The sequence below is a fragment of the Poecilia latipinna genome, unplaced genomic scaffold (genome assembly GCF_001443285.1).
Source record: "Poecilia latipinna isolate Pla-1442-1.1 unplaced genomic scaffold, P_latipinna-1.0 Scaffold1186, whole genome shotgun sequence".
Taxonomy (NCBI): Eukaryota; Metazoa; Chordata; class Actinopteri; order Cyprinodontiformes; family Poeciliidae; genus Poecilia; species Poecilia latipinna.
In genome coordinates, this window is record NW_015113802.1 from 349965 (window position 1) to 366110 (window position 16146).

Consider the following 16146-nt stretch of genomic DNA (forward strand, 5'->3'; position numbering starts at 1 on the left):
TCCACTTATAAATCTTTATTACACATTTTTCACCTGTTGAACAGAAATGAGTCAAAACTGAGCGATCCAAACTGATTTAAAATCTGTACAAGTTCACTGCGGGATCACATTTTAGGTAAGTTGATTTCGTTGATATGAAATTGCAGAAATGTCCTGATTTAAATTGATTTCTTGTCTGCTTGGAGAGTTCATGTAGCCACAGGTCGTCTGGAGTTAAAGACTTTGACTCCGTTTTGCATTGATGATCGAGCGTATTTGGTCAGGAGCGCTCCGGTGGTCTGCTTCTCTCCACAAAGGTCTCTGGATGCAGAGAAAACAAAATTAATAAACCAAAAAAAAAAAAAAAAAGAAAAGTAACTGACCTTTTTTCACTATATTTGTTCAACTGAAGCCACTAACTGTATGTATGGAGTGATGTCATCCTCCGTCCACTTCTCCCTGAGTGAGAAGAGGTGATTGAAGCGCTCCACTGTGTCCTCTGGGAGATCTTCCACTCGCAACAGGCTGATGGTTTCTGGGCGGGACGTCCGATCCACCAGAGCGACGCCCTGGCAGAATTAGAAAGCAGCCAGCACTGAGGTCAGAAAATGTAAACAATTCCTCAAATACATGCAGATAATGCTAAGACATAAAACAAAGCCATTGTGCAACAGTTAAGGTCAGTACATGACCAGCCAATCCTAACTGGTTTATTATACATATATTTTTAATGAAAAGTAAATTATTTATAAGTTTATTTATAGATAAATATGAAGCCAGCAGAATACATTTTTTTTCCACAACTGTCTTTAAAGTAACTAAAAACTAGGCACACTGTTGATGTTTTCATAAAAAAAGACTTTAGGGTAAGTTTCAACAGAATGCCAAGATAGAAAGACATCAGCAATGAGCTTAAAGGAAACACTGTTGCCACCCATCAATCTGCAAATAAATAACAGGCCATTTCCAAACTATTTAAAGCCCATTCAATAAAAATAAACATTCAAAATATTGCTAAAACGGATTACCTTCAGCTGCTCCAGTCTCGTACTCATGCCCTCTGGGACGCTCTGCTGCCAGACGTCCTGAAACTCCTTCAGGTTGAACTTGACGGCATTCTGCAGCAGCATTAGCGCCAGGCCCCGACACACGCTGTCCTCGTGCAACGCATAGAAAACCTCGCCTGCGGAGAGGAAGCAAAGTAGGAACAAAGACAAATGCGTTAGTGCAGAGACGGTCACCAGTAAAGCAATAAAGTCCTTCAGACTCTCAGTTGCATCTTCACGGATTCTTTACCGCTTTCAGCGAAGCGTTTCCCGTAGCAGTTCAAACAGTGCTCAATCATCTCCCTGTGGAAACGGGAAACGTTATGACCCGCATTTGGTTAAGAGAAAATAAAAATCACAGCGCATACAAAACTAGCAAAATCTTTCATCAGAAGGAAGCATCCAGTTCACTTAAAACTGTCAACAATCTGAGTTTCCTTGCCTGGGCTCCAGCGGAGCCAGCTCCTCCAGACTGGTATGAAGGGGAACCTTGTTGAAGGACCATGACTCAGAATCCACCAGCTGGGCCACGTGACCCAGAAGCTTCATCTCATAGTCAAAGTCCAGTACTCGCCAGTAACCTAACGGGAGGACAGGCACTTTTCAGATGTCAACGAAATGAACATAAACAGTCACGCAGAACTCCTGAAGAAGCTATTGTTGTTTACCATCGATCTGACAGGCGTGGATCGTCTCCAAGTGGGTCTTTAATTCCTCCTCACTGGCCTGAATCCTCTCCAGTAGATCCTCCATTGTGTACTGTCAACAGAGCAAACTATTTACTGATGACTGCAACAACAGGGCTGCTTGTTAGTATTCAGCCAAAGTGATATTTAGTTATAATCATAACAATCACCCTGTTCTCCGTGTTCTCCTCTTGTCCCCTGATTGCAGGTCCTTCGTAAGGATTCTCCATTAAAAGCTTCTTCAGCTTCTTCAGTTTAGGTCTCTGTTTCCTCAGCTCCCAGTAACTATTACAGAACCCCCAAATCTGAGACAGACGTGTGGCATGAACACTCATTAAAAGTAAAGATCATACAAGCTTATTGTTACACAAGCTTATATAAGTTGGTAATTGTTTATAAAACAGAAGTATCCAAGCATAATCATTTCTAAAAATGTGCACCAGCATCTATATAAATGCGTTTCACTTCTGCTGGGGATTTACTAAAATTAAATTAACTTTTCATAGATAGTCTATACTTCTGTTCATGTGTGTGCAACAGAATAACCAGCTGTTTGGTTGCTGCAGGTCACTTTCAGCTGAGATTTCCATACCTGCATGTGTTCCACATGAGGGCTGTCCTGGTCGTCAGCTAGTTGGTCTGGCGTTCTGCAGCCGGGAACCAGCAGCAGCAGATTGGACGTGTCGGCTATTTTCAGGTCATAGGTCTTGTCGCTGCTACAAAGCACCGCACGCTCGTCTTTATCCCCCCGAATGACAAGACTGGTGACAAGAAAATATCAGTTAAGGTAGGTTTAATCACTTCCCTATGGTACACTTCAGTGATTTATGGTTTTCACCACTCCATATATAAATTAAACAAAGGTGAGTGATGAGGATGAGGTGTGAGTTTCCACTGGCAGCATTTAATTAAATACAAAGTTTGAAAAAGCACTGTGAAGAAAGCCATCTGATTTGGCAAATGCAGAGGCAAAGGAGCAGATGTGGCATTAGTAAGCTACCCTACAGTGGACGAGTGACTAATTATGATAAAGATACTGAAGCATCTTGGTTGCGGCAGTCCACCTCATTTATTTCAGACAGACTTCTGTGTGTTTTATCAATGCCAAATTTTCATATGTTTGTATATAGGGCTCAAACAAATACAAATGAACAACTTTGAAGCAACAATTTAAGAGAAAACAATCATTAGACAAACCTATGTATTCTAATAATCATCTGCCTAGTATGATGTAGTCTGATTTACCAAAGATTTTTTTTTCTAGATTGTTTATATCTTGATTAAACTATATGCACTATATGCAATTATTAAATGTATTCCTTTTTGTATATATATATATATATATATATATATATATATATATATATATATATATAACTGACACATATGATGTTTTGTAGCTGACAAAGGTAAGATGAGATTGGCTGATTTTACACATAAGTTTAACTAATAAGTGTGGAAAACTGTTGATTCTTGAGAGAACATTTAAATATAAACCTTTTTTGGGCAAACTGTTTAATTTCTTTAAACTCTGCCAAGCTGGCTTTTAGTATAGCTACAAATCTAGATGTAAGACTGATGCTTGGCTAAAGTGGCAATACTGACGTTCGCCACAACAAGAAATAATAATAAAAAAAAGCTCCAAGATTATTATACCAACAAGTTAAAAAAAATGCTATGAATGACAATCACTGTCAATCTGTTTTCCAGTTTACCTTTCTCCAGCTTCTATAAGTTTGCACAGCGTTTCATCCAGCTCCATTAGGCAGTAGTCTGAAGATGAAACATTGTCTCCAAATGACAAACAGTGGACAGTGGAGAGTAAATCTTCCTCTTTCAGTTTAGCAATCTCCAGCGTGGCCTGCACCTCTTCTAAGGTCCTCATTCTCGGTTAATGTTTTCCCAAAGCCTTGAGCTACAGTAAAATGTCGACGTTAGTGTTACTTTCTGTCAAGTTTACCCGCTTTCTCGTTCAGTCGCGGACAGGAAGTGAGGTAACTACTACCGGTGTTACATCGAATTCTGCCATCCCCGGAGGCGGCTGTTTCTTCCAGTTATTTACTTTTGCAGTCTAGAGTTGATACTGCAACAATCGAGCCTAAAATCAAAATGTATTCCTTATATTCCTCCTTGATAGATCAGTAATTTCAACCCGAGAAGATCTATTTATGTATTTATTTATTTATTGGGGGTAGGAATGATTTAAGGAAAGTGGTCTGAAGTATACCTGACATTATTTCAGGTTTTCCACAAAACTTTTCAAAGGAAAAATTTACTAAATTGGTGCAATCACACTCTATATGTGTGCAGACCCTTAAACTAATATTTCATTGCATCCGCTTCAGTTTTCCTTTTATTGGGGACTAAATAGTACCATGATGTACCTTTTGCAACATTTCTCCAAACTATGGCTTTAGCTAAAGAATGAATTAAACAAAAGTCCAAATTGGACAGCTGAAGGTTTTTTTCTTCTGATACATCAGATTAATTAAAAGTGGTGGCAGGTGTAAACTCAAGAAAATGGAATGCTTAAACGTGAGTGTTTCAAGGAAGCGCATATTCATTAAATTTGTTATATTCTGGTTCTTTGATGAAAACAAACAAACGTGTGTCTCAAAATTATGAAACAAGCTATTCATAATAACCAGACTATCTCATAATTATTAGATGGCCAAGTCCAAATTATGGGATTCTACCTCATTATAATAATGTAGTATCTCATAATCAACAGCTGTTATTCTGCTCATGTATTTTAGTCCAACAAAACGTAATAAGATGAACAAAAGTATATAAGCCAAGCTCATAATCATATCTAAAATTTTATAAGGTTATATAAAAAAAGTATGATTTAATGTGCCTGATGATAAAAACTGTTGACGTGTGGATGCTGCAGGAACTAATGAATATGCGAAACATGTTTCATCAGTGAGAAATTAATTGACGTACCGTGTCACACGTTGAGGGGTCAAATGTTGTGAGGATGCTTGCATAGCTTCGTGTAAGATGTCTAGTTTTTCCAGATCTGCTCAGGTAATTCACCATTAATACAACATACCATTGTAGTCTTCGTATGATTTAAACTGAATATTTCAACGTCATGTTCGTACGATCTAAGGAGGAATAGCTGAACGTTGCTAGCCACAGTGCTAGCAAGGAAGCTAGCAAACAAGCTCTGCCCTCAACTGATATCACGGCTTTCGCTGCTACACACATTTTGAATGTTAAGACCAATGCAATTATTATTATTACTATTATTATTATTATTATTAAGAGGGTAAAAACCAAAATAGGTAAACTGTATCAAGTTGGAAAAAACATAATGTAGCCCAAATTTAGAGGTGCATAAAACTGTAAAGAACATTTACTCAGGAATAATTGCAATACATTTTTTAAATTTAAAAGTGTACTAAGAGTAATTAGACTAAATCATGTCTAATTAAAGTCTACAAAAAATGTCAGTTTACTTTTGGAAGTTGGAGCATTGTGAACCAGTGCATTGCACAAGCATAGACTGTAATGGTAAAATTAAGGTCTCACTTCATTTTCATGACAAATGAGATGAACCAAGACCTTTGGAAGATAACTGAAAGAATCTCAAATTCAACTCCCGATTTAGTAGTTAGTCCATGTAGGCTTTAAAAATACCATCACGTGTTTTCTTTCTATTACTCATTGCAGAAATGGAATCAACCAACTTCATCCTTTTTTGTCATCTATTTTTTTTTTTTTAAAACGTCATAATTGCATAATTGCTTCTGTCAGAGTACCCCAAAGCATCTGTGGCTATAGAGTGGCGTGTGAATGTGTGCGTTAATGACCAAATTTAGTGTAAACGCTCTGGACGATACTGTACAAGTGCAGGCCATTTACCATCATAGAGTGATTTCTACAGCTTTGTCCCATTATTCTGTCCTCATTTTGTCCTCTTGTTCCTCCACAGCAATGGGCTACGTTTGCCCGATCCTGGTTCCTCATCGACGCCAGGATGCAGCCGCCCGGCAAGATCGCAACCATGTGCTCAGTCAGGCTACAAGGGAAGCACAAACCCATCTACCATGCTCTCAGTGAGTTCTGTCTGCATCAGGGGATTCTCATATAGATGTTAAGCTTATATAATCCTCCTCACAAACTACTGTTTTCTCTTTGAAATAGCAACAATCCACCTTTAGATGTATTGCAGTACGAAATAGCCACAAGATGGCAGCAATAGACTAATTTAAAAAAAGTCTTTCCTTTTTTTTGTTTTTACTACTATAAAAATGTTCAGTTTGGGCAAAATTAAAAGTTTGATTAATCTTTGTTGGCTTTTGTTTCTTAAAATATATCTAACAATATTTTGAACAGATGCTTTTTTAATCTACATTGTAATCTGGATAGCTAATATTGTCAGCTTAGAAAAAAAAAAAAAAACATTCAAATATATTTTAACAATGAGGAGAGGCATTAATAATGATGATTTTTTTTTCTAGAATAGTCTCTGCTATCCTGTCAGTTTAAATATTCTGTTGGTCTTAAAAAAGGTTCAAATCGTGTCACAGTGATTAAAAATAATTTTGGCAGGATATTTTTAGTGCAGCCTGCATCAGCGAATGGAATGGCTTCGACTGGCAGCTTGGTTTCCATTTGCCGGTGCTGTCTTCGCTCTGGTCACAGGTGTATGCTTAGAAGAAGGCAATGCAAATACATAATGAGATTTGTACGAGTAATGATAATGAAAGTTTTAAAACTGCACTGCTTGTGTGGCCAACAGCTTCATTGTTTCTCTTCTTCCAAGTATCCACATCTGACAAAAGTGCCTGAAAACAAGTCATCAGTTTTAGTACGAGCTTATGAACAAAATAACCGAGTGGAATATGACAAAAATCAGTCACTTTCTTTAGCTTTATTCGGTCATTGTATGGTATGTAGGCCAAAATGAGAATCTGCCGCAAAGTGTCTTTATTTCATTAAACTTGAACCCATTAAACAGCCAGCAGCAGGAACAAAGAGACCAACATAAAACTCTCATCTGTTCGTAGGTGACTGTGGTGATCACGTAGTGGTAATAAACACCAAACACATTGCTTTCTCCGGGAACAAATGGGAGCAGAAAGTCTACTCGTCACACACAGGGTAAGGGTTATTTTTGCTGATTATTCCCATCTGCCTGTTTTTTTTTCCCTTTTTTTGTTTCCTGTTTGTTTTTTATCCCGTAATCCTCATTTCAGACCTTTTGCATTTCCATTTTGTTATGTTCTTACTACCATTTGGTTCCTGGAAACAAAGTAGCATGAATGTGCTGAAGATATCAGTTTTTTTTATTATATTCAGTGTTTTCATGAGAGAGAAATTATCATAGAAAACCTCAAACTTCGCATTTACTTGGAGCTATTCCAGGTACCGCTCTAACAACAATGTTTACAGTTTCTGCCGTAATTTAATCGCATTTTGGCGGTGCGAAAAAGTACACGGTCAATGTCTCAGTTAAGTACTTGATGACTCCTTACTTGCTTAAAATTATTGGAAATACATTAGACGCCTCCTGTAAAAAAATATATATTTCTGCTCTTATTAATGTAAGCAGCACTGCTGAGACAATGAATTGCTAGTTGGATGCGTCTCGTTTTATTTTTTCACTTTCTAATGCTCCGTTGTCCCTGTTAGACCCCGGTTCATGTTTATTTAAGCAGACTGAATGTTTTGAATCAGTCAGTTTGAGAAACGACTCCCATTACCTTTTCAGCTTCACAATTTTGTGCATAGCAAAAGACTAATAGGGGATAATCAATGAATCAATTTGTAGGATGCTGTTTGCCCTTATGCGTCACCTTTATCTTTCCCAAAATGGAAAATAAGTTCTGAAAGAACCATCAAAACTGAAAGCAGATGTAGGAGGCCCTTTTAAAAAGTATTTACACCTTTTTTTTTCCCAAATCCTGTTATGGCCACAAAATGCAACACATAATGGGAGTTGACGCAGTTTCTAGAGTTTTATGTATAAAAAAAAAGAAAAGTATATTTCATGAAGTTCATTGAAGGTTCTGGTTGGTTGTAATGAGACTTTCTCGAGCTATACACGCTCAAGCTTTCAGAGCTGCATGTTTTAAAACTGACACGGCTTTGTCGTCTTCTTAAAGGTTTCCTGGTGGATTCAAACAAGTCACAGCTGCTCAGCTTCACCTAAAGGACCCAAAAGCTGTAAGCTGCGCCGCCAACTCTCTGCTTCCGAGCGCTTGTGTTATGCAGGCTGAATTTTAAGCGACCAGAAATGTCAGCACAGGATACCTTGCACCACCTTCTTTTTCGTATTCTGCATTTCAGATTTAAGCCTCGCACACAGAGATTAGCACAATACCAACACGTGGCAGATCCCGAGCCGAGGTGGCATTTCCTGATCTGACACTTATCCCTTTTTTCGGATGCACTGCTCGTGCATATTAATGAGCGGTACAGGGAAGTGGGATTAGAGGGCAGTGGATTTATGATGGTGGTTTTTGATTTTTTTTTTTTAAATTCCCCTGTCAGTTTTAGGCTAATACTGAAGTTTCAGATTCTTTTGCATAATCATGATTTCAGGATTATGCTTTGTGTTGTGTTAAACGAGATGTCAGGCTACTTATGATGACAATTTTATACCTGTGTACTAAGCACATCAGTTGGACCTTCTTCCTCGCTTTTATTAAACACAGGAACCATAACGTGAAATGATCTATTCCTGAAACTAAGCCCTAATAAGGTTTTTAATTTCTCATGTTCTGTTTTAAAAAGCCATTTGTAAATTAATCTTAAGGTTTGCGCAAAAAGAAAATGTGCATGTTCAAAATCTCACTGTTGCTACTGACATATTTAGAAACTGTTCAGTTTCTTTTGTTTGTATAATGAAAGATTTGCTTTCTAACAGGCAGAATGGACTTGGAAATTTAAGGCCACAACAGCAAAGATATAAAGATGGCGTGTGTGTGTGTGTGGGTGCGTGCGTGCGTATGTGTGTTTAATTGTGTTTCTGTCCACTAAAGCTGAGCAACACAGTGGTGTGAAAAAGCACACGCCCACTTTCCGATTTCCTGTTTGACACTTCAGTGGTTCAGAACATCAAAATCAAACCAATTTAAATATTAATCAAAGACAACACACGTTAACATAAAATGCACTTTTTAAATGAAGGTGTTTATTATTAAGGGAGCCAAAAAAAAAAAAAACCTTCAGCCGTCATCACAGTTTCCATATGTGCAACTTCCTAACAACCTGCTCCAGTACAATATTTGGTAGGGTTAGCTTTAATATTGTCGGTACAAACCATTTACTATTTCACACCTGATGTAGTGAATGAGTTGTCATGACAACAGTAATGAAAGGAATGATGAAAACGTGAGTTAATCACTGTTGATCGCAATGTTCAACAACCTCACTATTACATCTTCGGCTAAAGACAAATAATTTCCCGTGTTTTGAAACATTTCACATGTCACTCTCATTAATATTGCAGACTCTACTTGAACAAAACTCAATGTATTAGCAGCAGTAAGACCAATTGTTTTTCTGTTTTTAAATAAAAGTAATTTGCGAATTTTGCACTTTTTAATTTCTAGATAAATCTTGTAAAATTCTGTTATTTGGCAACAATCCGACACCCCTTCGCTAGCCAGTTATCTAAATGTTGCTCCTTGTCCTCATTTGATGCTAAACAACAACAGGCCCTTATAACAGTCGTTTTAACACTTGGCTGAAACGGCAGCGTCCGCCGAGATTCGCTGTTTGCTTCTCCACGTGCAGCTAGTGTAAGCAAATAAGAATCCCATAAAAATGACTGCCGTCCTGCGGGAAGCATTGGGATCAGGTGAATGACCTGTTCTGGTCTCCGGTCTGTCGTCAACCGTCTCCAAGGAGGCATTGAGTTGTTCTGCCAGCTCTGCTGCTGATGCAGGTTTCAGACGGGAGGCCTGCCGGTGATTTAGTTGAAGTGAAGTTTGCAGTGAAGCGGGAGACGGGGAAATGGACGGCAAAACAGTTTGTCAGCACAGCGTCTGCCCAGTGTCTCTCTCCAGAATCCCGGTCCAGGAGACCGTGTCCAATCCTTCTCACGTTATGAAATATGGTTACATTTAAGAGGCAAATGTAAGAAAAACACAGACATGTGTAGAGTTGTCTTTTTGTTATTGTGATTATGATTATTACTGAATTGCTTGTATGTCATCGTGTGCATTTCTTCCTTGTTTCCTGCAGATAGTGAGGTTAGCAGTTTATGGCATGCTGCCTCGAAATTTGCACCGGCGCACGATGATGCAACGATTGCACATCTTTCCCGAGGATGTAAGTCCCCTCACCTCACGTCTCTGAGTTGTAATAATGGGTTTTTGGACTGCAGGAGCTTGTTCACAGACATCTAAACTTTTGCAAGAAGTTTTTTTTTAATTTTTTTTGTATGGGAACTGCAGACAGAACATTTATTAAAATACAACACCAACTAAAAGTCCTCTGTTAATGCTGCTGTTTTACGTTTGTTGCAGCCAACATTTTGACTTAAAGGTTGATTGTTGCTTCTAGTTTTTATTTCAGTCACTGCTTGTGATGCATATTTTACAAACTGTTTTCTTCCTTCCATAAACAAGTTACTCCTTTGTCTCAGGTATCCACTTAAACTCGAGATGAACCAAATGGATCACCTGCCCCAAGTCTTTCTATAACTCTTATAGCTTTGTTTTTGCTCTAAGATGCTCAGCAAAAAAAAAAAAAAAAAAAGTGTAATTCTCTTTGCAGCCTGATCAGAATCAGAAGTGAGCAGAAATTAGCTGAGCTCTGCTGAGCTAAGCTGGGATGGAGCTAAAGAGACTAATTACATCCCTCTGGGGGTTTTGTCGAACAGCAAGCAAGTTTCCAGCTTTAACACATCCACGTGCTTCAGCTTCTGGAATCTGGTTCAACGTTTGGATAAGACTGGAAGAGGAAAATAGGTGTATAGAAAAATATTTGTATTTGCAAAATTATTCTCTATTGTTTAGCGGTTTCTCAATATCCCTTCATTGTTTTATTTTTTCCACACTAAGTGGCTTTCAGACAAAAACGCTAAAATCCTGGGTTCCTCCAGTGGTAACAACTTGTTTTATTTATATATATATATATATATATATATATATATATATATATATATATATATATATATATCAGATACACTGCAAAAAAAATCTTAGCAAGTAAGATTTTTTTCTTGAAATAAGACAAAACTAAGTTTCAAGTACCTTTTATGCAAGTAATAGTAGCTTGTTTCAGTATTTGCTTAATATTGATGGAAAAGGTTTTAGCTCCACCGACATACTATGGGAAAAATATTGTGTTATAAGTGAATCTCAGTGAAACTACTACTTTTGCATTAATATTAAGGAATTATTGACTTAAAAGAATCTCCTATATCTTGCTGAAAAGGTCATTCCAAGTTAGTTTTGTCTTATTTCAAGTATCCTAAGACATTTACACGAAACTATGCAAAAAAAAAAAAAAAATACTTGGAAAGTTTTTGCTTTTTTTGCCGTGTAATGTTTGTATTTATTGGAAAGGCAACCGCAGCTCATTAAATTAGACAACATGGGTGTGTAAGAATGCAGCAGAACAATGTGCATCTGACATTTTTCTGCTAAGAATGTGATATTTGGGAAGAAATGTGAAAAGTTAGCAGCTAAAGTTAGTTGCTGAGCTCGGTCACCGTCTGCAGTGGAATCTGACATTCAGCAGTGTTTTTTTTTTTCTTTTTTTTTTTTCAGTACCTCTTGAAGTTTGAAGTGTTTGATCACTGCTTACGTATTTTAGTCTGAACTCTTGCCTGCTCCTTAAATGAACCTGTAGGCATACCCATCTGTAGTGAATAACAATAAGATGGTTAACTCTAGAGAATAATGGACCCTGATGCCTTGCACAGAATATCTGATGCGCTTCTGTGGTCGATTTTTTTTTCTTTTCTTTTCTTTTCACTCCTGTCTTGATGTTTTCTTCTCTCCAAGTTTCGTGGCCTAAAACTTTGTCCCTCTCCTGCGTAGGAGTTGCCAGATGACATTCGAGCCAATCTGACAGAGGAGCTTCCTCAGCCCAGAGAAATTCCCAGGAAACTCAGCGAGTACACCCAGGAGGAGATCGACGCCTTCCCCAGGCTGTGGATCCCGTATGTAGCTGCCAGCAGGCGTTTGCTTAAAACTGAGTTTCCTCTAACAATCACAGCTTTGTCTGTTTTGCTTCCTCTAAATAATGTGAGCAGTGGTGATGAAAGACACTTTGATGGTTGTCATTGGTATTTACGCACAACTTCATTTTGGTGTATCACATTAAATCCCAATAAGATCCACTGCGGTTATGACAAAATGTGATCCCATTTCAGATCTCTTCAGAACATTGTCATTTTTCCCTTAATTAGTTAATTATTGTTTAAAAACACTACTATTTTGCGTTCCCATTTAATTTGGTTGAACTCCTGGGTTGGACCAGCTGACTGTGATAAAGTGATGACCGCAAATCAAACAGAAATAACCTTGAGCGACATCCTGCAGGTGGACCTGAGGTTTTCCAAAAAATTTAAAATTAGGACGCCGATAATAGAAAGATGCTTTTCAATCAAAGGTGTCGGCTTATGGGACAATTTTGACAGCGAGATAAAACAATCTAAATCTCTTTCTGCATTTAAAAGAAATGCAAAAATCATAATGAGGCTTTATGACATCGAATAAGTTGAAGTTTTGTTGTCTTCCGAGTTGAATAGCTAATTTTCTCTTTGTGAATAGAGAGCAGATATAAGTTTATGCTTCTTTCTGCTGCTTTTCATTCATGATTTCTTTCAGTTGCTACATTAACTATTCATATTTGAGTGAATGAAAAAAAAATATGTAATGATTAAAATCTAGCAAAATTCCAGTCTCGTGGATGGCAGAAGTTACAAAAATTGTAAATGTAGAAAAACAAAACTGCCGATAGCCAAAAAGAGTAACGAACAACAATTTGATACAAAATCGGTTTGAATACTTCTGGAAGGCCCTGAAAATATTTATGCAGCAGCGTACAAATGATAGACCGAGACTTCCTCAGTGTTTCTGCTCTGAACTACCCACCAATGAAGAGTCCAGGTGTTCCCTCACGCACACACACACAAACAGCTGTGTGTTGTTTTGGTCCTCCTAAGCAACGGATGCCTAAACAGATTCATGTCAGGAAGCATGCCAGCCACCGTCTTGTAGCCGCTTTGACTTGGACTCTGCTCCCCTCCAGCAGAATAACTTAAAGATGCTGTTTTTTTGGATTTTAACCACAAACACATGCGAGTTGAGGAGTGAATGATTGTCAGCCAGCTGAGCTGTCACATGTGACAGGATATGCACAGCAAACAGCGACGGACACTTGGCCGGGCGGCCAGTTGATTCATAATAAGGAGTGTGTTGTGCTCTGTTGCGCAGAAATAAGCTTTGGGTTCTTATGGAAGTTGGTGTAAGTGCCCTTTATGGTTTTCTAAGCTGATTTATTCTGAATGGAAACGAATGCACAACAGCAGCAGCAGCAAGACGCTGAAAAAAAAAGGAGTTTTCCCTTCAGCCTGGAAGCAGAAATGATCAAATGTCACAAACACACACGGGAAAGTTGGCTCTTCTCTGTCCCAACTGGATGGGTTTACTCTGAGTGTGTGTGTGGGAGAGAGAGAGAACATCTGTTGCTCAACATAATCATATTCATGGCTTTTCTGGCTCAAGTATTTTCAGGTTGGAGATTAGACTGACACTGTGACCTGCGGTTTGCTGGCATCGTAATATCCCGCTGAACTCCCCCCTCCCTGCTTCCCATCCGCAGCGCCTTCATTCTAACGAGTTAGCGGTCGCGCGCCACTCAACATGTAGCCTTTACATTCATTAATCTGATAATCCATTAGTTTGTCCATCGTCCAGGTCGGGGTCAGCGCGCGGTTGCTAGGCATCCACATATTAAATTAAAAGTCTGGATTCTCCATGGCGTTTCACACACAGGATGAGAGAGTCTCCTAACTTTTTCCGTTATGGATCTGGAATAAGTGCGTTGAGCTTCGAACAAACACTGAAGTTGGCCTATGTGCCGTACCTTTGTCTTGTGAATGTCATGACATTAGTGAAAGAAAATCGTAATAATGTTGCTCTTTGTTGCCTGCCTCTCCAAGCCCCAGCATAACGTGATATTTCTCCTTCCCTGGATTTATTTGTGTTTCTCAGACGGCTGTCTCTGATTTTCCGGTAAAGTGGAGACAAATTGTGCTATCTTCAGGGGGGCTCACCGCAGGTTCAAATCAATTATTCAGATATCAACAGCGACATAAAGTACTGCGCTGCTTCCCTGTGGCATTCCTGTTTTCATTTGGACCGTACAGCTCGCTAACCACACGGGTCTCGTTTTATAGTCCTGGTAAAACCACTTCTCATGCGGAGCAAAAGTCAAAACTGCTGCTCTTTTTTCTTCTTTACCAAATGCACACTTTAAGAGCAAACAAAGTGTAATTTACAGCCAAGTAAAGATCAACGCAAAACTGCAATTTAGGTTGGAATAAGAAATGCATTTTTATTGTGAAAGAATATGAATACATAGAAGTATTCACACCTGCAGAGATTCAAATACGCTTTAGTTTTCACTGATGGATGCTAACATTTATTTCTTTTCACCTCACTTTGTGTTGCTCCAGCACACTGAAGTTTGTAGTTGTGAAATGGCCAAATGAAAACCTTTTGCCATAAATTGCTCTCCAAGGCATACATTTATGTTGACGTTTTTCTTTAAAGCCAAGTCGAACACAACAAGCTGCATTCGCCTCTGAACTTCGAGCCCAAACGTCTAAATTAAGCAAACGTTCCACGTTTCCATCCGGTTTGCATCATAACGCACACATTTACACGATGCGGATTTCCTTGCTCGTCAGAGTGCGTGTTCCAGGTCTCTCATTGGTTATTGGTTGAGCGTCGTCATCCACGCCGGCCGACGCGCAGCCGTCAAGGTCAAACCAATCCTGGATTATTTAAGAGACGTCTCAGCCTAGTTAATATTCACGCTCCGCCTGACTCATTCAGATACGTGTGCGTGGGCAGTAGGCTTTGGGTCACCGAGGGCGATTCAATCATTATCCCGAATTAAACACACAGTTAATATTCTTTCTGAAAAATCCTGGAGCAAAAGTGTGAGATGATTGGATGAACCACGCCCCCTGTGAAACAAATGCACACATTCTTCCACACAAGCCAGCAGCCAGACCCAGGACAAACGTACTGCCGTGTGCGATAGCAGAACTATTACATTTTTCTCACTTTGTAACAAAACCCATACAGCATCCTGTGATAAGATCTGTCAGCTGAAATTAAAGGGAGAAAACACGAAAACGTGATGCTGGCTCTGAACTCATTTTGAAATGCTGGAAAAAAAAAAAAAAAAGATAAGATCTGCCCAGTTTTCTTATCTGTCACTTTCTGTCTGTGTATTTCCTCGAAGTCGCTCCCAATACTAATATGTTCTCTTGCTGTTTTTTCTTATTTATTTTTTTCTCTCCCTCACTCTGCAGACCTGAGGACTACAAGATGAAATGAAATCAAAGCTTCCCAGAGCAACTGGATATTTTTAATTCTAAAAAGCAGCAGGCTTTAAACATTTTGTTGTTTTCATAAAAATCTGACTTCACTCCGTTCTGTAAATTTGCATAAGAGCTTCCTTCCTTTTCCTAAAACTGCCATCAAAGTTTGCCGGGACTCCCAAGCACCAAGCCGCAACCTCGGTGCCAGCAGCAACAACCCCAGACCCCTACGGTCTGTTTTTCTGGGGTTTCGCACAAAAAGCTCTCCGTGAGCGGCGTTGGCCGCGACGGAACCACAGCAGAGCCGAATTATCCCAGAACAGCTTGAGATTTCAGCTTTCGGCTCCGATCAGAGAAAATCCCGTTCTGCTGGTTCCTCCTACGAGTGTGTCGCCATGAAGCAGTCGGTCCTGGCCCGGAAATGTGACATCTGTTACAGCTAGTTGTTTTTTTTTTTTTTTTTTTTGCTTTTTTTAATTATAATTATTTCCTTTTGGAGGTTTCACACTGAAAACAATTGTGTAACAGTGCTGAGAACAGCAGTCGAGTCCTGTGTTTAAGTGAACTATAAAAAAGGTTAATAAACCGTCTAACGAACCATCTCTTATGAAAAAGTTTTTTTTATATAAATGCTGTAAAATCTTTTTATTGAACATGTCTCCAGGGACACTTTTTTTTTCTGAGACTTATGGTTTTGTGGTGCAGAGAAATAGAAAGTAAACATTGATTTGTAACGAGGGTTGCAGTAGTCAGACGTGAAGTGTCCTCTTAAGCTTTTTCACATAATAGCCACAACCTTCGGTGCACGCGTGTCAAACTCAAGGACCAAATCTGGCTTGCCACAACTTTTTTTTTTTTTTTTTTTTGGGGGTGTGTGAAAGGCCCATGAAAAAAACCTTCAAAATAA

At 38.8% G+C, this 16146-nt stretch overlaps 2 protein-coding genes across 2 annotated transcripts; one reads left to right on the plus strand and one right to left on the minus strand.

Moving 5' to 3' along the window:
* On the minus strand, nucleotides 1-3763 carry dscc1 (DNA replication and sister chromatid cohesion 1). Its single transcript, XM_015053574.1, has 9 exons — nucleotides 3427-3763; nucleotides 2304-2472; nucleotides 1882-2016; nucleotides 1694-1784; nucleotides 1468-1606; nucleotides 1276-1328; nucleotides 1008-1162; nucleotides 400-548; nucleotides 1-300 (listed from the first exon to the last, which is right to left on the minus strand). The coding sequence occupies exons 1-9, from the start codon at nucleotides 3594-3596 to the stop codon at nucleotides 189-191; spliced, it is 1173 nt and encodes a 390-aa protein (XP_014909060.1). The 5' UTR covers nucleotides 3597-3763; the 3' UTR covers nucleotides 1-188.
* An 868-nt stretch (nucleotides 3764-4631) lies between these two features.
* Nucleotides 4632-15270, plus strand: mrpl13 (mitochondrial ribosomal protein L13). Its single transcript, XM_015053575.1, has 7 exons — nucleotides 4632-4741; nucleotides 5652-5775; nucleotides 6730-6823; nucleotides 7828-7888; nucleotides 9914-10000; nucleotides 11719-11840; nucleotides 15231-15270. Exons 1-7 carry the CDS (start codon nucleotides 4715-4717, stop codon nucleotides 15253-15255), a joined length of 540 nt encoding a protein of 179 aa, XP_014909061.1. The 5' UTR covers nucleotides 4632-4714; the 3' UTR covers nucleotides 15256-15270.
* The last annotated feature ends 876 nt before the right edge of the window (nucleotides 15271-16146 follow it).

Coding starts and splice junctions, on each gene's coding strand:
- dscc1 (XM_015053574.1), bottom strand. CDS start 3,596: ATGAGGACCTTAGAAGAGGTGCAGGCCACGCTGGAGATTGCTAAACTG. Junction 1,329..1,467: donor CTGGCTCCGCTGGAGCCCAG/GCAAGGAAACTC, acceptor CCGTTTCCACAG/GGAGATGATTGAGCACTGTT. Junction 1,163..1,275: donor GAAACGCTTCGCTGAAAGCG/GTAAAGAATCCG, acceptor TCCTCTCCGCAG/GCGAGGTTTTCTATGCGTTG.
- mrpl13 (XM_015053575.1), top strand. CDS start 4,715: ATGTCTAGTTTTTCCAGATCTGCTCAG. Junction 6,824..7,827: donor GTCTACTCGTCACACACAGG/GTAAGGGTTATT, acceptor GTCTTCTTAAAG/GTTTCCTGGTGGATTCAAAC. Junction 10,001..11,718: donor TGCACATCTTTCCCGAGGAT/GTAAGTCCCCTC, acceptor TCTCCTGCGTAG/GAGTTGCCAGATGACATTCG.